General features: G+C 54.0%; 1 protein-coding gene across 1 annotated transcript in view; it reads left to right on the top strand.

Moving 5' to 3' along the window:
* LOC144676665 (aminopeptidase Ey-like) overlaps positions 1-21,067 on the top strand; it is a gene marked incomplete at its 3' end in the record, with an annotated part of 42,744 nt that extends 21,677 nt beyond the window's left edge. The window contains exons 4-8 of the mRNA XM_078537034.1: positions 2,861-2,997; positions 10,452-10,578; positions 13,702-13,856; positions 18,847-18,960; positions 20,924-21,067. Coding sequence (XP_078393160.1) covers positions 2,861-2,997; positions 10,452-10,578; positions 13,702-13,856; positions 18,847-18,960; positions 20,924-21,067 — 677 coding nt within the window. The remainder of the gene's footprint in view (positions 1-2,860; positions 2,998-10,451; positions 10,579-13,701; positions 13,857-18,846; positions 18,961-20,923) is intronic.
* Between the last annotated feature and the right edge of the window lie 328 nt (positions 21,068-21,395).

Raw genomic sequence — 21,395 nt, 5'->3', positions numbered from 1 at the left:
GTCACCATCTTGTCCACCTCGATCAAATCCCCCCCTCGCGATCTCCTTCGCTCCAAAGGGGAACAATCCCAGCTTCTCCGACCGAACCCTGTCGCTAAAACCCCCTCATCCCTGGACCCGTTCTGGTAAATCCCCCTCCGCACCCTCTCACGGACCCTCACATCCTCCCTAAAGTGTGGCGACCAGAACTGGACACAGAGGCCCAGAGCTTTATAAAGGTTCAGCATAACTCCCTTGTTCCTGTACTCAATGTCGCTGTTTATGAAGCCCAAGATCCCGTACGCTTTGCTAACCTCCCTCTCAATATCACAGAATCTTTACAGTGCAGAAGGAGGCCATTCGGCCCATCGAGTCTGCGCTGGCTCCCTGAAAGAGCATTCAGCCTAGTCCCACTCCCCTGCCTTATCCCCATAACCCTGCACATTCTCTCTTTTCAGGTAGCAATCCAATTCCCTTTTCAATACCGCAATCGAACCTGCCTCCACCACCCTCTCGGGAAGTTTGTTCCAGACTCCAACCACCCTCTGGGTGAAAAACATTTCCTCACATCACATTTACTCCTTTTGCCAATTATTCTGTACCTGGGACCCTCTCGTTCTTGATGCTCTCTTCAGTAGGAACAGTTTCTCACCATTTACCCTGTCCATACCTCGCAGGATCTTGAATACGTTGATCAAGTCTCCCCTCAGCCTCCTTTTCTCCAAGGAAAACAGTCCCAACCTCTCCAACCTATCCTCATAGCTACAGTTCTTCATCCCGGGAATCATTCTTGTGAATCTCCTCTGTACTCTCTCCAACGCCTTCACATCCTTCCTCAGGTATGGTGCCCAGAACTGGATGCAGTACTCCAGATGAGGCCTAACTAGTGTCTGATACAAGTTCAGCATGACCTCCTTACTCTTGTACTCAATGCCCCTATTAATAAAGCCTAAGATACTAGATGCTTTAGTAACCGCTCTCTCAACATGCTCTGCCATCTTCAATGATCTATGTACATATACACCGAGGTCCCTCTGTTCCTCCACCTCCTTTAGAGTCTCTCCATTTATTTTATACTGTCTCTCCATATTCTTCCTGCCAAAATGAATCACCTCACACTTCTCCGCATTGAACTTCATCTGCCCAATCCACCAACATGTTTATGGTCCTTTTGAAGTTCAAGACTTATCCCCATCACAGCTGACAACATTCCCGATCCTCGTATATTCTGCAAATCCTGAAACCATGCCCTGCACACCACAGTCCAGGACACTAATATATATAAGGAAGGGCAAGGGTCCCAACACTGACCCCTGGGGAACTCCACTACAAACCTTCCTCCGATCTGAAAAACAACCATTTATCACCTCTCTCTGTTTCCTGTCACTCAGCCGATTTCTTATCCAAGTGTCTACTTTCCCTTTTATTCCATGAGCTAGAATGTTGCTCCAGTCTGTTGTGTGGCCCTGTATCAAATGCCTTTTGAAAATCCTTATACACTACGTCAACAGCGTTTCCTTTATCAACCTTCTCTGTTACCTCCTCCAAAAGAACTCCAGTAAGTTAGTTAAACACGACTTTCCCTCGATGAACCCATGCTGGCTTTCCTCAATTATCCTGCACTTGTCTCTGGGACTATGGATATTATCCTGCACGATCGCTTCCAGAAGTTTCCCTGCCACTGAGGCCAAACTGACAGGCCTGTAGTTGCCTGTGTCCTGCTATCTTCAACGATCGATGTGCATGAACCCTCCAAGGTCCCTCTGTCCCCACATGTTCTTCAGAACCGGACCATCAAATCTACATTGTCTCTCCCTATCCCTTGTACACTAAGGAAACTTTACCGTGCTCCAAAATCCAGGCCAACCTCTTTGACACCCTGTGCGCACTGTACCTACACAGGAGCGGACACTGAGGCCACAACTTTCCAGTCCCGGCCTTTCCAAAGCCAACGGGCTTTTGGCCGCTCCCCAAAATTTCCGCTCCCGCCCCTGGCGAGGGCAGGAAAATCCCGGCCTGAGTCACATGCCCAGACAATCCCTTTCATCCTATTTCTGTTCCCCCCTTCCTCGTTCCCCTGTCACCCCACCCCCCAACCCCTCACTTCTCCCCTCCACTCCTCCTCGTCACCCCTTCACTACCACCCTTCCTCCCCTTCTTCTTTAGAACCATAGAACCATAGAACACTACAGCACAGAAAACATGCCATTCGGCCCTTCTAGTCTGTGCCGAAATATTATTCCGCTAGTCCCATTGACCTGCACCTAGTCCATAACCCTCCAGACCTCTCCCATCCAAGTATCTATCCAATTTATTCTTAAAACTTAAGAGTGAGCCCGCATTTACCACGTCAGATGGTAGCTCGTTCCACACTCTCACCGCTCTCTGAGTGAAGAAGTTCCCCCTAATGTTCCCCCTAAACCTTTCCCCTTTCACCCTAAAGCCACGTCCTCTCGTGTTTATCGCTCCTAATCTAAGTGGAAAGAGCCTACTCGCATTTACTCTGTTTATACCCCTCACAATTTTGTAAACTTCTATCAAATCTCCCCTCATTCTTCTACACTCCAAGGAATAAAGTCCTAACCTGTTTAATCTTTCCCTGTAACTCAACACCTGAAGACCCGGCAACGTCCTAGTAAATCTTCTCTGCGCTCTCTCAATCTTACTGAGATCCTTCCTGTAGTTAGGCGACCAGAACTGCACACAATACTCCAAAGTTGGCCTCACCAATGTCTTATACAACCTCACCATAACATCCCAACTCCTATACTCAATACTTTGATTTATGAAGGCCAGTATGCCAAAAGCTTTCTTTACAACCCTGTCTACCTGTGTTTGCCCGTCACCTGTGAATACTCTCCGTTGTTCTGTCCAATTGCAGGGACGTCGGAGATGCGGATTCATGGACAGATGTGGATTGTAACAACCTTTGAACGCACATTAAAGATGTCATCGTATCTCCTGGCCTGTGTCATATCCGAGTTCCGGTTTATTGAACAGACTCATCGTGGAGTTACGGTAATAGTCTGGTTCTATGTTCTATGTCACATGGTAATGCCACACTGAACCTATTAACTAACTTGGTTTTGTTACATTACATATTAAATCTGGTGATGCCACGTTGAATCTACCAACTAAACTGATGACAGATTAAATTAATAGATTCAATCCCAAGTTAATGAGTTAAATGGTAATGCCACAAAAGATCGATTTACTAGCCTGGTAATGCAAGCTAATTAGTTCACTTGATAATGCCACGTGGAATCTATTTACTAACCTGGTAATGTTACTTTGTACATTAACATGGTAAATGTCAAACCATTGACGAACTTGGTGCGGTAAATTAATTAGTTAACCTTGTCACACTCTCGTGCAATATGGACTTATGAAGTATAAACTTGAAAGAGACCTTTTATTTGAGAGCAAAATGGAGTTGAGAGGTCAGGTGACCTTTTCTTTCCTGCCAATACACATGGAACTACAAGACCCCCCTGAACTAATTGGCACGCCTGACAAAGTCATCCAAATGCAAACGACCTTTCTGGACTTAACTTTGAAAAGTCATTAAAATGCAAAAAGAGTCGGCCTTCCTGTGGTTAGTGGCTGCCTTCCTCCAAATAATTTAACAAAACTGGTTTCATAATACTTTTTGCAGACTTTTCGACTCCAGTGTTGAAACCCAGAGAATGGGTGTGATTTTATTTTACCTTATTTTATCTTGGGGGGCATGTCAATGGGCGGCATTTGGAGCCCATTGTTTGACAATGGCCTCGCCATCAGAAACCATTAGTGAGGACAATGGTTTAAAAGATGCCCTGGTCTCTGAGGTTCCTGAGGAGGAGATTTGATAGGGTACATTTCTGGTGCTGAGGGGGGGAGCCATCCTGACTAATGAAGGAACAAGACCCAGCCTAAGAAACACCAGTAGGCAGAGATATTTGTTGGCTGCGGCCTCTGTATCTGAGGAACCAAACCTAGATTTCACTACAGGCCGTTGGTATTGTGCCTGGACTGGAATGGAAGAGGAGAAATCAGCTACGGTAAACAATGACCACAGTCGGCCTGCAACAGTGCCAACGTGAGAGGGGTGCAGGGCAGCTCGATCTCACTCCAGCTACCCCTTCTCCTTGAGGAGTCAGCCAGGGGCCCTCAGGCACCCATGGGGAGGGTCAACGCCCCGGGGCCATCCACCCCAAGTGACTCCGGGAATGTCCGGCCCATCTAAATCCTCTCTTCCTGTGTCCCCCCCCGCAGCTCCAGCTCCACAGGCCAAGGAGGGTGTAGCAGGACCCTGAAAGCAGGCCGGGGCCCTCCAGGACAAGGGCCTCCAGAGGACACCCGCCAAAGTCATCAGAGATAGGGCGTAGCAGTCAGCGGGCTGCCTCCACCTCCACTGTGGATGTCGAGGGAGCACCAAGACGTAGCGGCAGGGTTAGGAAGGTTAAGAAGATGCAGTTGCACAGCCTGGGCACGGGTGTTAATCACTTGTACATAACGTTCACTATTGTAAATATACTCCCAAGAATGTCCCCTTGCCTATAGCTCCTTGTTCTGATGAGCAGTGTTCGTGTCACTCAGACGTGAAACCTTTCTGCACAAGATAAAGGCAGGTGTCTCAGTCCAGGGCCTCTTCCCTGTGAAGTGTGTAACCTTCAGACAACAGTGATGGTCCGGCCTCACACTCCCTGGACACATTATTGATGCCTGCACCTCGCTGGTGCTGGTCATTGCTGCCAGAATGTAGTGGGCAGGCATCACAGAGTTCCCTCATTCTCTCTGTGTGCTCTCAGCACCTTTAAGGTGGGGCTGGCCCCCATCTCACCAGCATCTGTGCCCAGTGACCCTGTGCTCCTGAAAGGGGTCAGGCACTGAAGGCGGGCAAAGGATCAGATGCTTTTAAAATTTCATGGCTGCGTCTCCACGATACGACCCTGATCACAGAGCACAAGCGAGCTGCCCTTGGCCAGATAGGAGTCAGACATCCTCAGAGGCTGTGTGAAGATCTATGGAGTGTCCTCACTGCATGTTGTCATCATCCTCCTGCGATCTAGTGACTATTGGGGCCTCCGCTGCGTCTCCATGACAGGAGCCTGAGCACTGAGAGTCTGTGCGCTGTCACCAGCCACACAGGAGTCCAACGTTCACAGGTGCAAGGTGAGGATGTCAGGACTGTCCTCAGCGTCTCTCCTCATCATCCTCCACCAATCCTGCGACTATGAGGGTCTCCCGAGCGGGCCTGCCTCATCTGGGCCAGTGCGGTGGCCTCATCGCCAGCATCCTCGCCCTCAAGGGCCTCCTCACCCTCATCCCCTTCGACACCCTCCTCATCGGAGGAGATGTGCTGCTCTTCCATCTCCTCCTCAGCCAGGCCCTCCCCCCACACATTGCAGCCCGAGGTTGGGGAGCGTGTGCAGCCAGTGACGATGACGTGCTCCACGCTCGGGGGACTGTTATTGCAGGACCTGTCGCGGCACCTGAACCGCAATGTCAAAATGCCCATCCTTTGCTCTAAGGACGTGGGAGCGGTGGACACTCCCTGGGAACCGTGCGCAGACCCTGTCGGATGTGTTTGTGGTGGTCACACACCACATTCAGCGAGTGAAAGCCCTTGGGGGTTGATGTCGTTGACCGCCTGTTGCCACGGAGATCTAAGCGCCCCATGAGTGCAGTCAATGGCACCGGGCACCGGTGGAAAATCCCAGATCTAGGCCAATCCCAGCGCTCTAGCTTCTGGGCTCTCCTGATCCCGGGAGAAATGCACAAAATTCCATGTCTTCGCGAAGATGGGTGTCGGTGACCTCCCGGATACACTTGTGCACAGATTGCAAGATCCCACATAGGTCACCTGTGGGGTCCTGGAAGGAGAAATTGGGCGCCGTGGTCACTTTCACAGCCACTGGCACTGGATGCCCTCCATGTCCCCTTGGCACCCAAGTCCTGCAGCAGGTGGCATTTGTGAGTCACCAGGTCCCTGGACATGTGCAGTCGATGGTAACACTGGTTCTCGGTCATCTGCAGGAATGACCAGGTGGCGTCTATAGACCCTGGGTGTCGCTAGGCGCCGACCAGTGACGGCTCAGTGTGGATCTTCAGCTGCGTGTACAGCCACCCCTTCATCCGGAGGGCGGTGATCTCTCTTTGTCAAGCCAGGCACCTCCGCCGCTCTCTCCTTCTTCTCTGCTCCCTGTCAGCCATGAGGCACATCCTGTTAAATCACCAGGCTCCATGCCCCTGGTGTTCCCCTCCTGCAGGATCAAGGAGAGAGAGAGACGCGTGGGTGAGCAAATGTGTCCTAGGAAAAGCTCTTTCCTAGGAAGGTCCCCTCACACATCCCGGAGAGTCTTGGCCACCACGTGGATGGCCAGTGTGCAGTGCCCTCATTGACTGTCCAAAACCCCCACCCACTTCCGCCCCACTCCGCCTGACCGATTGGCGGCAGCTTTGCCCATTGGGACTGCAGGCTGTGCTCTCAGCTCAGGCACAGGCATTCTCCTAACCCGCACAGGGGCTGTTAGCGTGAACTAGAATGGATACCGGTCCAAACCCGAGTAAAGATGTTGCAAAGGAGCTCTGAGCGCCTCCACCAGTGACTGCGCCATGTCCACCTTTCCCCAGGGTAGGCCCCAAGGCTCTGCTGCCACCTAAAACACACCTTCGTTTGCAGTCTGTGCCCGAGGTGGGGTGAAAGGTTCTGAAGTATTTGGGTGGGGGGGTCACTTTCGTGGATTTTCCGTTGCTCGAGCGGGGAGAGAAGCTTGAGAGGCCCAGCTCCAAGCGCGTCAATGGAGCTGCTGCTGAACAGTCTCAGCCGCGGACGAATGCCCGCTCCTGGCAGACTTTGCCAGGTGCGTTGGCTGCTTCCCCCTCACCAATCACCACCACCCACCACCCCCAGGCCCCCCCAAGCACGTGCTTGTGTACCTCCTCACTGACGGAGGGAGCAGACAATCGCAGTCTGGCTTCACAACGGTCCCCTCGCCATATTGTCCCCTCCCACCCACCCTGACGCCCAACGCCAAGGGGACCAAGCGATTCCGCCCGAACTCGCCAATATCACACTGAATCTACTAGCTCACCTAGTAATGCAAGTCAACTGGTTAACCTGGGAAGGCCACATAACTCGATTAACTAACCTGACAATGCCACAATGTCACATCGAATCTATTAACGAGCCCAGTGAAGCAAGTTAATTAGTTAACCATAAGACCATAAGACACAGGAGCAGAAATTAGGCCATTCGGCCCATCGAGTCTGCTCCGCCATTCAGTCATGGCTGATAAGTTTCTCAACCCCATTCTCCCGCCTTCTTCCCGTAACCTTTGATCCCCTTACCAATCAAGAACCTATCTATCTCGGTCTTAAATACACTCAATGACCTGGCCTCCACAGCCTTCTGTGGCAATGAATTCCATAGATTCACCACTCTCTGGCTAAAGAAGTTTCTCCTCATCTCTGTTCTAAAAGGTCTTCCCTTTACTCTGAGTCTGTGCCCTCGGGTCCTAGTGTCTCCTACTAATGGAAATATCTTCCCCACGTCCCACTCTATCCAGGCCTTTCAGTATTCTGTAAGTTTCAATCAGATCCCCCCTCATCCTTCTAAACTCCATCGAGTATAGACCCAGAGTCCTCAAAACGTTCCTCATATGTTAAGCCTTTCATTCCTGGGATCGTTCTCGTGAACCTCCTCTGGACCCTCTCCAGGGACAGCACATCCTTCCTGAGATAGGGGGCCTGATAACCTGATAAAAAAATCTATTTAGTAACCTGGTAATTACTTTACGCCAACCTGGTAAAAGCGCACTGGATTGATTAGCTAAACAAGCAATGGAAGTTAATTAGTTAACCTGGTAATGTCACGCTGAGAATATTGCTAACCTGGTAACGTTACTTTGAATACTAAGCTGGTAATGTCACAGTTAGATAACTCAGCAATGTTTAATTACAAACTAGTCTGGTAATGTCACTCTGACCTAACACACAGAGTAAAGCCAGCCAGGATAAAGTGACTGACCTGTGGCCCCTGCCAATGTCCTACAGGCAACACTGGCCAATCTCACGCTAAATATATTAATTAAAATTTGGTGATATTACAATTACACATTAAGGAAACTGGTCATCGACATTCGCTGGTGAAACCAGTAACCTTATTTGACTTTTTAAAAAAAATTCATTCACGGGATGTGGGCGTCGCTGGCTAGGACAGCACTTATTGCCCATCCCTGACTGCGCCTTGTTGAGACCAACCACAGGGCTTTGGGGTCTGGAGTCACGTGTAGGCCAGACCGGGTAAGGCCGGCAGATTTCCCTCCCTAAACGGGGATTAGTGAACCTATAGGGGTTTTTTTTTTTAAAACAATAATCAGCAGCAGTTTCAGGATCATCATCAAACTTGTAACTCCGATTTGTTTTTTCTATTGAACTCAAATTCCACCATCTGCTGTGGTAGGATTCGAACCCGGGTCCCCAGGGTATTACCCTGTCTAGCAACAATACCGCGACGTCCTGATATGAGGTAGACCACCTAGGACTGGGGTGAGGAGAAATTTCTTCAGCCAGAGAGTGGGGAGCCTGTGGAATTCGTTACCACAGAAAGTAGTTGAGACCAAAACATTGCATGTTTTCCAGAAGGGGTTAGATATAACTCTTGGGGCGAAAGGGTATGGGGAGAAAGCGGGGGAGCAGGCTATTGAGTTGGATGATCAGCCAATGATCATAATGAATGGCGTAGCAGGCTCGAAGGGCCGAATGGCCTACTCCTGCTCCTAGTTTCTATGTTTCTAAGCCATTGCCTCCCCTCAGAGGTAACCAGGGATCGGCAGATGGTTCCGTCTCATCATTGGCGTTCTGAGCCCACGAACCAATCGAGAGACCAAACAGTGAGACTTAATAACTAACCTGGTACAGTCCTATCACACCGCACCACTCACAGCTCTGACAATATAACTTAAGTCCGTTTAACGAACCTATTAACTGGCTGCGATGGGAGGTGAATCCCACTGGGGTTGAAAACCCACTCAGTCCAACTGGTCCTTGCTGGCGATAATGCTTCTTCACGCGAGACTCTGACTGCCTGCACAACGCTGAGAATCCTGCACAGGAGTAACCGCGATGGCGTCAACGTTATATCTGAAAACGGTAGCACGCAATCAAAGGACAGAGAAACTAGGAGCAGGAGAAGGCCATTCGGCCCCTCGAGCCTGCTCCGCCATTCATTATGATCATTGGCTGATCATCCAACTCAATAGCCTGCTCCCCCGCTTTCTCCCCCATACCCTTTGACCCCTTTCGCCCCCAAGAACTATATCTAACCCCTTCTGGAAAACACACAATGTTTTGGTCTCGACTACTTTCTGTGGTCGCGAATTCCACAGGCTCCCCACTCTCTGGGTGAAGAAATTTCTCCTCATCTCAGTCCGAAATGGTCGACCCCGTATCCTCAGACTGTGACCCCCTGGTTCTGGACTCCCCCCACCATCGGGAACATCGACAAAAACTGGGAAGTTACGGCAAAACATTAACTCTGTTTCTCTCTCCCCAGACGCTGCCTGAGTTTTCCCAGCATTTTCTGTTTTTTAATCTATGGGAAACCTGGTTAGGCCTCAGCTGGAATATTGGCCGGAATTTTCCAGACCCCCTCCCCCTACCCCACAACGCTGTGGCGGGCTCCCCCCATAGCCGGGCCATCGATCCTTCCCTCTGTTCGCATTGGCAGTAACCGGATTTTCCGAGGGGTTGGAAAATTCCGGCCATTGCCTCCGATTCCTGGCCCCCGCACTTTGGGAAGGATGTCAAGGGCCTCGGAGAGGGTGCGGAGGGAGATTTACCCCGAATGGGACCAGGGATGAGGGACTTCAGTTCATGTGGAGAGGCTGGGAGAAGCTGGGATTGTTCTCCTTAGAGCGGAGAAGGTTAAGGGGGAGATTGAATCGAGACGTTCAAAATCAGGAAGGGGTTTTGGACAGATTAAATAAGGAGAAACTGTTTCCACTGGGCAGGAGGGTCGGTAACCAGAGGGGGACACAGATTGAAGAGAATCGGGGAAAGAACCAGAGGGGGAGATGAGGAGAATTTGTTTTTTATTTACACAGCGAGTTGTTGGGATCTGGAAGGCGCTGCCTGAAAGGGCGGTGGAAGCAGATTCAATAGGAACTTTCAAAAGGGGGGGGAATCGGATAAATACTGGAAGGGGGAACATTTGCAGGGATATGGGGGGAAAGAGCTGGGGGAGGGAGGAGCGGGGACTAATTGGATAGATCATTCAAAGAGCTGACACAGACACGATGGGCCGAATGGCCTCCTTTGTCTTGTGTCATTTTGAGAGATCAAATGTGGGTGAGGGAGGTGGGCGGGGGAGGGGAGCGGGGGAGGGGAGCGGGGGAGTGCAGGGGTGCGTGGGGGTGGGGGGGGGTGAGTTCTTGAGACATTTACTCCTCCTCCAGGGAGATTTTATAACCATTTGTTTTGTGTTGTAGTTTAAGGTTTGGGGTCGCAAGGAGCTGATAGACGCCGGGCAGGGAGACTTCGCTCTAAAGGCTGCTGCACAACTTCTTGAATTTTACGAGCAGAAATACGAAATATTCTACCCACTGACAAAGTTAGGTAGGTGAAGTGGGAGCTGTCGACAATCACAGTGTTACAGGAGGAGCTCCCTCTACACTGTCCCCATCAAACACTCCCAGGACAGGTACAGCACGGGGTTAGATACAGAGTAAAGCTCCCTCTACACAGTCCCCCTCAAACACTCCCAGGACAGGTACAGCACGGGGTTAGATACAGAGTAAAGCTCCCTCTACACTGTCCCCATCAAACACTCCCAGGACAGGTACAGCATGGGGTTAGATACAGAGTAAAGCTCCCTCTACACTGTCCCCATCAAACACTCCCAGGACAGATACAGCACGGGGTTAGATACAGAATAAAGCTCCCTCGACACCGTCCCCATCAAACACTCCCAGGACAGGTACAGCACGGGGTTAGATACAGAGTAAAGCTCCCTCTACACTGTCCCTATCAAACACCCCCAGGACAGGTACAGCATGGAGTTAGATACAGAGTAAAGCTCCCTCTACACTGTCCCCATCAAACACTCCCAGGACAGGTACAGCACGGGGTTAGATACAGAGTAAAGCTCCCTCTACACTGTCCCTATCAAACACTCCCAGGGCAGGTACAGCACTGGGTTAGATACAGAGTAAAGCTCCCTCTACACCGTCCCCATCAAACACTCCCAGGACAGGTACAGGACGGGGTTAGATACAGAGTAAAGCTCCCTTTACACTGTCCCCATCAAACACTCCCAGGACAGGTACAGCACGGGGTTAGATACAGAGTAAAGCTCCCTCTACACCGTACCCATCAAACAGTCCCAGGACAGGTACAGCACGGGTTTAGATACAGAGTAAAGCTCCCTCTGCACTGTCCCCATCAAACATTCCCAGGACAGGTACAGCACGGGGTTAGATACAGAGTAAAGCTCCCTCTACACTGCCCCCATCAAACACTCCCCGGACAGGTACAGCACGGGGTTAGATACAGAGTAAAGCTCCCTCTATACTGTCCCCATCAAACACTCCCAGGACAGGTACAGCACGGGGTTAGATACAGAGTAAAGCTCCCTCTACACTGTCCCCATCAAACACTCCCAGGACAGGTACAGCACGGGGTTAGATACAGAGTAAAGATCCCTCTACACTGTCCCCATCAAACACTCCCAGGACAGGTACAGCACGGGGTTAGATACAGAGTAAAGCTCCCTCTACACTGTCCCCATCAAACACTCCCAGGACAGGTACAGCACGGGGTTAGATACAGAGTAAAGCTCCCTCTACACTGTCCCCATCAAACACTCACAGGACAGGTACAGCACGGGGTTAGATACAGAGTAAAGCTCCCTCTACACTGTCCCTATCAAACACTCCCAGGGCAGGTACAGCACTGGGTTAGATACAGAGTAAAGCTCCCTCTACACCGTCCCCATCAAACACTCCCAGGACAGGTACAGCACGGGGTTAGATACAGAGTAAAGCTCCCTCTACACCGACCCCATCAAACACTCCCAGGACAGGTACAGCACGCGGTTAGATACAGAGTAAAGCTCCCTCTACACCGACCCCATCAAACACTCCCAGGACAGGTACTGCACGGGGTTAGATACAGAGTAAAGCTCCCTCTACACTGTCCCCATCAAACACTCCCAGGACAGGTACAGCACGGGGTTAGATACAGAGTAAAGCTCCCACTACACTGTCCTCATCAAACACTCCCAGGACAGGTACAGCACGGGGTTAGATACAGAGTAAAGCTCCCTCTACACCATACCCATCAAACAGTCCCAGGACAGGTACAGCACGGGTTTAGATACAGAGTAAAGCTCCCTCTGCACTGTCCCCATCAAACATTCCCAGGACAGGTACAGCACGGGGTTAGATACAGAGTAAAGCTCCCACTGCAATGCTTTTTGTACCATCTTCCATGTTATCCCAACATCCCATCTCCAATGGATTACTGGTGATGTGCAATGACTGGTGTTATGTTGGCAAAACCATATTGTACACAGTAAGATCCCGCACACAGCTACCAGTTGAATGCCCAGTTTAGCTCAGTCGTGATGTTGTTTGAGGGCTAAATACTGGCCCCTGGACCCTGGGGAGGGATCCCCCTCTGTTTTGCAGTGTCTGTGGGATCTTTCCATCCACCTGAGTGGGCGTCCGGGGCCTCGGTTTAAATGTCCCATTCGAAAAACGGCACCTCCGACAGGGCGGCACTCCCTTGGTTCTGGCACCGGGAGTGTCGGCCTGGATGATGGAGCTCGGGTTTCCGAAATGGGGGTGGTGGGTGGTGGGGGGAATCGAACCTTCGAAATTCTGACTGGGAGGTGAAATAGAGAGAGAGAGAGAGAGGGAGAGAGAGAGAGAGAGAGAGAGAGAGAGAGAGAGAGAGAGAGAGAGAGAGAGAGAGGGAGAGACAGAGACAGAGAGACAGAGAGAGAGAGAGAGAGAGGGAGAGAGAGAGAGAGACAGAGAGAGAGAGGGCGAGAGAGAGGGCGAGAGGGAGGGCGAGAGGAGGGCGAGAGGAGAGGGAGAGAGAGAGAGAGAGGGAGAGAGAGAGAGAGAGAGACAGGGAGAGAGGAGAGAGAGAGACAGGGGAGAGGGAGAGAGAGAGACAGGGGAGAGAGAGAGACAGAGAGAGAGAGGGCGAGAGAGAGGGCGAGAGAGAGAGAGAGAGAGAGAGGGTGAGGGAGAGAGAGAGAGAGAGAGAGAGACAGGGAGAGAGGGAGAGAGAGAGAGAGGGAAAGAGAGAGAGAGACAGAGAGAGAGACAGAGACAGAGAGAGAGACAGAGACAGAGAGAGAGACAGAGAGGGAGAAAGGGAGAGAGGAGAGAGAGAGAGAAAGAGGGAGAGACAGAGACAGAGACAGAGAGAGAGAGAGAAAGAGAGGGAGAGAGAGAGAGGGCAAGAGGGAGAGAGAGGGAGAGACAGAGACAGAGAGAGAGAGAGAGACAGAGAGAGAGAGAGAGACAGAGAGAGAGACAGAGACAGAGAGGGAGAGAGAGGGAGAGAGAGGGAGAGAGAGGGAGAGGGAGGGAGAGGGGGAGAGAGAGAGAGAGAGATCAAGGGAGAGAGAGAGAGGGAGAGAGAGGGAAAGAGAGAGGGAGCGAGGGAGAGAGAGTGCGGCCCACCGAGAGGCGTTGTGACTGACCGCTTGTTTGCCCTCCTCTGTAGACCTGGTTGCAGTTCCAAGTTTCGAGAGCGGGGGTATGGAGAACTGGGGGATGATCATCTTCAGGGAGATCAACCTGCTCTACGACCCGAAGGAGGACTCAGAGGGGAGTCAGCAAAACATGATATTGGTCCTTGCCCATGAGCTGTCCCACCAGGTGAGTCCTGACTTACCCAGATTGACTCACGCCTCTTGGCGGGACTTGCACTGGTATCAGAAGCTGCTGAGCAGGATGTGGTGAGTTACCCTTTAACAGATGCAAACTCACTCCATCATTTTGTTACCGACTTCCTTGCATTCCTCTAGCGCCCGACACGTGCACAGATTGTCCCGAAGCAGATTGAGGCCAATGAGGTCCTTTATTTCTCTCTGAAGGTGCAGTTGCTGCTGTAATGTGGCAAAGGCAGCAGCCAATTTACACACAGGAAGCTCCCACAAACAGAAATACGATTGTGGCCTGCATGATCTGTTCTTTTCCAGTGATGTTCGGTGAGGGGTAAATGCTGTGCCCAAGGACTGTGGGGGGACTGCCCGATACTACCTGTTACCCAACCCCCCTCCGCCCACCGCCCCCGATCAGCTTCCAATTGGGGGCAGTGCGTTCTCATATGTCTCCCTAAGTGTGGCACACAAGGGTCTCAGTTTAATGTCACATCTGACAGTGCGGTGCTCCCTCAGTACTGACCCTCCGACAGTGCGGCGCTCTCTCAGTACTGACCCTCCGACAGTGCGGCGCTCCCTCAGTACTGACCCTCCGACAGTGCGGCGCTCCCTCAGTACTGACCCTCCGACAGTGCGGCGCTCCCTCAGTACTGACCCTCCGACAGTGCGGCGCTCTCTCAGTACTGACCCTCCGACAGTGCGGCGCTCCCTCAGTACTGACCCTCCGACAGTGCGGCGCTCCCTCAGTACTGACCCTCCGACAGTGCGGCGCTCCCTCAGTACTGACCCTCCGACAGTGCGGCTCTCCCTCAGTACTGACCCTCCGACAGTGCGGCGCTCACTCAGTACTGACCCTCCGACAGTGCGGCACTCCCTCAGTACTGACCCTCCGACAGTGCGGCGCTCACTCAGTACTGACCCTCCGACAGTGCGGCGCTCCCTCAGTACTGACCCTCCGACAGTGCGGCGCTCCCTCAGTACTGACCCTCCGACAGTGCGGCGCTCCCTCAGTACTGACCCTCCGACAGTGCGGCACTCCCTCAGCACTGACCCTCCGACAGTGCGGCACTCCCTCAGTACTGACCCTCCGACAGTGCGGCACTCCCTCAGTACTGACCCTCCGACAGTGCGGCACTCCCTCAGTACTGACCCTCCGACAGTGCGGCACTCCCTCAGTACTGACCCTCCGACAGTGCGGCACTCCCTCAGCACTGGCACCAGGAGTGGTGGTTTGGATTGTCTGGTGTGGAAGCCCATACAATAGTCAGCATGGATTAGGTAGAGGGGAGGATCTTCCAGTTGGTGAGCGGGGTGGGGCCGGATTAGCCAACGGGGGCGGGGCTCGATTCACGAGCGGGGGTGGGGCTAGATGAGCCAGCGGGGGCGGGGCTGGATTAGCCAGTGGGGGCGTGGCTCGATTCGCGAGCGGGGGCGGGGCTGGATGACCCAGCGGGGGCGGGGCTGGATGAGCCAGCGGGGGCGGGGCTGGGTTAATGAGTGGTGGTGGGGCTGGGTTAATGAGTGGGGGCGGGGCTGGGTTAGTGATTGGGGGTGGGGCTGGATTAGCGAGTGGGGGCGGGGCTAGATTAGCCAGCGGGGGCGGGGCTGGATTAGCCAGCGGGGGCGGGGCTGGATTAGCCAGCGGGGGCGGGGCTGGGTTAATGAGTGGTGGTGGGGCTGGGTTATTTGGTGGGAGCGGGGCTGGGTTAGTGACTGGGGGTGGGGCTGGATTAGCCAGCGGGGGCGGGGCTGGGTTAGTGAGTGGGGGTGGGGCTGGGTTAATGAGTGGGGGCGGGGCTGGGTTAGTGATTGGGGGTGGGGCTGGATTAGCCAGCGGGAGTGGGGGTGGGGCTGGTTTATTGAGCGGGAGTGGGGCTGGGTTAGTGAGTGGGGGCGGGGCTGGATTAGTGAGCGGGAGCGGGGCTGGGTTAGTGAGTGGGGGCGGGGCTGGGTTAGTGAGTGGGGGCGGGGCTGGGTTAGTGAGTGGGGGCGGGGCTGGGTTAGTGAGTGGGGGCGGGGCTGGGTTAGTGAGTGGGGGCGGGGCTGGGTTAGTGAGTGGGGGCGGGGCTGGGTTAGTGAGTGGGGGCGGGGCTGGGTTAGTGAGTGGGGGCGGGGCTGGGTAGTGAGTGGGGGCGGGGCTGGATTAGTGAGTGGGGGCGGGGCTGGATTAGTGAGCGGGGGCGGGGCTGGGTTAGTGAGTGGGGGCGGGGCTGGGTTAGTGAGCGGGGGCGGGGCTGGGTTAGTGAGGGGGGGCGGGGCTGGGTTAGTGAGTGGGGGCGGGGCTGGGTTAGTGAGCGGGGCGGGGGCTGGGTTAGTGAGTGGGGGCGGGGCTGGGTTAGTGAGCGGGGCGGGGCTGGATTAGTGAGTGGGGGCAGGGCTGGGTTAGTGAGTGGGGGCGGGGCTGGGTTAGTGAGCGGGGGCGGGGCTGGGTTAGTGAGCGGGGGCGGGGCTGGGTTAGTGAGTGGGGGCGGGGCTGGATTAGTGAGCGGGGGCGGGGCTGGGTTAGTGAGTGGGGGCGGGGCTGGGTTAGTGATTGGGGGTGGGGCTGGGTTAGTGATTGGGGGCGGGGCTGGGTTAGTGATTGGGGGCGGGGCTGGGTTAGTGATTGGGGGCGGGGCTGGGTTAGTGATTGGGGGCGGGGCTGGGTTAGTGATTGGGGCGGGGCTGGGTTAGTGATTGGGGCGGGGCTGGGTTAGTGAGTGGGGGCGGGGCTGGGTTAGTGAGTGGGGGCGGGGCTGGGTTAGTGAGTGGGGGCGGGGCTGGGTTAGTGATTGGGGGCGGGCTGGATTAGCGAGTGGGGGCGGGGCTGGGCTAGTGAGTGGGGGCGGGGCTGGGTTAGTGATTGGGGGCGGGGCTGGGTTAGTGATTGGGGGCGGGGCTGGGTTAGCCAGCAGGGGCGGGGCTGGGTTAGTGATTGGGGGCGGGGCTGGGTTAGTGATTGGGGGCGGGGCTGGATTAGCCAGCAGGGGCGGGGCTGGGTTAGTGATTGGGGGCGGGGCTGGGTTAGTGATTGGGGGCGGGGCTGGGTTAGTGAGTGGGGGCGGGGCTGGGTTAGTGAGTGGGGGCGGGGCTGGGTTAGTGATTGGGGGCGGTGCTGGGTTAGTGATTGGGGCGGGGCTGGGTTAGTGATTGGGGGTGGGGCTGGGTTAGTAATTGGGGGCGGGGCCTCTCGCTGATATGTGAGATTACGCAGGATGATGTCGGGTGGATCTCCTGACGTTGCCCCGGGTCATTTCCAGTTTCAGGTTGGCGGGGGTACTACCCAATCAGCTCCGCGCCCGCTGACCGGTCCGCAGCCTATTGAGGTCATTGACATCATTACTGGACCTGCCCGTCCATCCTTAAGGTTGTCGGGCAGGCCGGGAGCCCTGGCGGGTTTCGGAATAAACATGAAACCTCATCCACAGGCGGGGTGGGGTGTCGTGAGGGTATTTAAATATTTAACTGAAGGTTTCAGTAAAAGTTATGGACATGCACCAACTCACGTGACAGTGTCACACGAGGGGACATGTCAGGGAAACATTTCTATCATTTGTTTAACAATTTTTAATATGGAGACAATCTCCCTGAGGCAGCACTTAGCCTCAGGGAGACCTGTACACTCTATCGCGCGCATGCGGCAAACACGCACTCCCGGCTGAGGGAACCTCCCAACCCCCACTCCCCGCCTACACAGAGAGAGTACAGCGCTTCCTGGTGGACATCACGCTGGGCGGGCCTTAATTGACCCGCCCACGTAAAATGGCAGCGCGCCACCAATCGGGGGTGCCAATCGGTGACACCCTGCCCACGCCCGGTCCTGCACTTCCCCCTGACAGGGGGAAAATTTTCCCACGGAGTAAATATCCCTCTACACTGTCCCCATCAAACACTCCCAGGACAGGTACAGCACGGGGTTAGATACAGAGTAAAGCTCCCTCTACACAGTCCCCATCAAACACTCCCAGGACAGGTACAGCACGGGGTTAGATACAGAGTAAAGCTCCCTCTCCACTGTCCCCATCAAACACTCCCAGGACAGGTACAGTACGGGGTTAGATACAGAGTAAAGCTCCCTCTCCACTGTCCCCATCAAACACTCCCAGGACAGGTACAGTACGGGGTTAGATACAGAGTAAAGCTCCCTCTGCACTGTCCCCATCAAACACTCCCAGGACAGGTACAGCACGGGATTAGATACAGAGTAAAGCTCCCTCTACACTGTCCCCATCAAACACTCCCAGGGCAGGTACAGCACGGGGTTAGATACAGAGTAAAGCTCCCTCTACACTGTCCCCATCAAACACTCCCAGGACAGGTACAGCACGGGGTTAGATACAGAGTAAAGCTCCCTCTACACTGTCCCCATCAAACACTCCCAGGGCAGGTACAGCACGTGGTTAGATACAGAGTAAAGCTCCCTCTACACTGTCCCCATCAAACATTCCCAGGACAGGTACAGCACGGGGTTAGATACAGAGTAAAGCTCCCTCTACACTGTCCCCATCAAACACTCCCAGGACAGGTACAGCACGGGGTTAGATACAGAGTAAAGCTCCCTCTACACTGTCCCCATCAAACACTCCCAGGGCAGGTACAGCACGGGGTTAGATACAGAGTAAAGCTCCCTCTACACCGTACCCATCAAACACTCCCAGGACAGGTACATCACGGGGTTAGTTACAGAGTAAAGCTCCCTCTACACGGTCCCCATCAAACACTCCCAGGACAGGTACAACACGGGGTGAGATACAGAGTAAAGCTCCCTCTACACTGTCCCCCATCAAACACTCCCAGGACAGGTACAGCACGGGGTTAGATACAGTGTAAAGCTCCCTCTACACTGTCCCCATCAAACACTCCCAGGGTAGGTACAGCACGGGGTTAGATACAGAGTAAAGCTCCCTCTTCCTTAACCCAATCACCTCCTTGGTAGCATCGATTCCCAATGATTGTCTGAGGTTGAAATGCTGCGTTCCCATTGGCCGCTCTGTGTTGTTTTGCAGTGGTTTGGGAACCTGGTGACAATGAAATGGTGGAACGACATCTGGCTGAATGAGGGGGTCGCCACTTACTTCAGTTACCAGGGGAACAACTTCATTAACCCCGAATGGGATGAGGTGAGTACAGGATATAATATCGAGCACCGTACCACGTCCCTGACATTATTATGTGTGGAAGGATCAACATCAGGCCAGCAGGAGACCATTCGGCCCATCGTCCCTGTGCCGGCTCTTGGAACGATCTGTCCAATTAGTTCCCACTCTCCCCCCCCACAACCGGCTCTTCCCCCCCCCCACCCCCGCCAATATCCCTGCAAATGTTTCCCCTTCAAGTATTTATCCGATTCCCCCCCTTTTGAAAGTTCCTATTGAATCTGCTTCCACCACCCTTTCAGGCAGCGCCTTCCAGATCACAACAACTCGCTGTGTAAATAAAAAACAAATTCTCCTCATCTCCCCCTCTGGTTCTTTCCCCGATTCTCTTCAATCTGTGTCCCCCTCTGGTTACCGACCCTCCTGCCAGTGGAAACAGTTTCTCCTTATTGACTCTGTCCAAACCCCCTTCCTGATTTTGAACGTCTCGATTCAATCTCCCCCCTTAACCTTCTCCGCTCTAAGGAGAACAATCCCAGCTTCTCCCAGTCTCTCCCACAATGACTGAAGTCCCCTCATCCCTGGTCCCATTCGGGGTCAATCTCCCTCCCCACCCTCTCCGAGACCCTCGACATCCTTCCCTAAAGTGCAGGGGGAGCCCGGAATCGGACACAGTGCTCCTGCTGGGGCTTAACCAGGGATTTATAAAGGGTTTAGCATCTGTAATCCTAAAGGCAACGACCTCCAGTGTCACTTTAACAGCCTGATCTCGAGGTCCTGGGACTGTTAACTGTTCTTTATGCCTCTCCTTCCCCCTCGTGTGTCCAATTTAACAATTGTTTATTTTCCTCAGCCTCACCCTGACTTTCCCCAAAACGTGTGTGGTTGGATTCGGAGTGGAAATTTAACGTTTTTTTTAAAAAGCGCATCAGGCCAAACACATCTGGCTCCAGATGTGTCAACCTCCGAATGACAGAAGGATGTGCATTTCTCTAGCGCCCGACACTGCCTCAGGAGCCCCCCCCCCGCCCCCGGTGAAGGGCTTTGTTTTGAATTGCGGTCACTTGTTGTAATGTCGGCAAGGTGGCGGCCATTTTGTGCACAGCAAGCTCCCACAAGCAGCAATGCGATCGTCACTCAGGTCGTCTGTTTCTCTTCAGTGATGTTGGGTGAGGGATAAATATTGGGCCCCAGGACACCGGGGAGAACTCGCCCAGCATCCCCGAACCCTGCTCCCTCCTCCCGCCACCACCCCCCGCCCAGCTCTGTTTCCAGTTGTGGTCGTTGGTTCTTTCAGGTCCACCCAAGGTGGCAGACGGGGCCCTCAGTTTAACATCTCATCCTGAAAGACGGCACCTCCAACAGTGCGGCACTCTCTCAGTACTGACCCTCCGACAGTGCGGCGCTCCCTCAGTACTGACCCTCCGACAGTGCGGCACTCCCTCAGCACTGACCCTCCGACAGTGCGGCACTCCCTCAGCACTGACCCTCCGACAGTGCGGCGCTCCCTCAGTACTGACCCTCCGACAGTGCGGCGCTCCCTCAGTACTGACCCTCCGACAGTGCGGCGCTCCCTCAGTACTGACCCTCCGACAGTGCGGCGCTCCCTCAGTACTGACCCTCCGACAGTGCGGCGCTCCCTCAGTACTGACCCTCCGACAGTGCGGCGCTCCCTCAGTACTGACCCTCCGACAGTGCGGCGCTCCCTCAGTACTGACCCTCCGACAGTGCGGCTCTCCCTCAGCACTGACTCTCCGACAGTGCGGCACTCCCTCAGTACTGACCCTCCGACAGTGCGGGCACCGTGAGTGTCGGCCTGGATTATGGGCTGGAGTGGGTTCCAAACCCACAACCTTCTGACTCAGAGAGAGAGAGAAAACAGCCCTCGAGCCTTGACGTCAAGCCTGTGGCCTACTTGCCTCAGCACCGCTGCCCGGGCTGGGGGGGGGCGGTAGTTCAAATAATCCTCTTGCCATTGTCTCGTTAGGACCCGGTGTTCGTAGGGAGAAGTCTGGTGGCCGCCCTGACCTCTGACGCCTTGGCCAATTCCCACCCGCTGTCCCCGAAGCAACAGGAAGTGTCCACCATTGAGAACATCAGCCAGCTGTTCGATGACATCACGTATGAGAAGGTGAGGAGGCTGGGGTGAAAGGTCAAAGGGCCGTAGCGCAGGTCAGCGGGGGTTTAGGAGGGCGGTGGAGGACATGATGTAGTCGATTGAGGGGCGGTAGTTGGATGTCTGGTCGCTTCCACCACCTCAGGACCTCGCTAAGCGTTTCACAGCCCCCTCCCACAACTCTTCCTCCGGTACATCGATGATTACTTCGGTGCTGCTTCATGCTCTCGTCGGAACCAGGAAAAATTTATTAATTTTGCTTCCAATTTCCACCCCTCCATCATTTTCACATGGTCCATCTCTGACACTTCCCTTCCCTTCCTTGACCTCTCTGTCTCAATTT

This window comes from Cetorhinus maximus, unplaced genomic scaffold (assembly GCF_964194155.1).
Source record: "Cetorhinus maximus unplaced genomic scaffold, sCetMax3.hap1.1 HAP1_SCAFFOLD_1807, whole genome shotgun sequence".
NCBI lineage: Eukaryota > Metazoa > Chordata > Chondrichthyes > Lamniformes > Cetorhinidae > Cetorhinus > Cetorhinus maximus.
The sequence above is the reverse complement of the archived record's forward strand: the minus strand, read 5'-3'. Positions and strand labels throughout refer to the sequence as shown.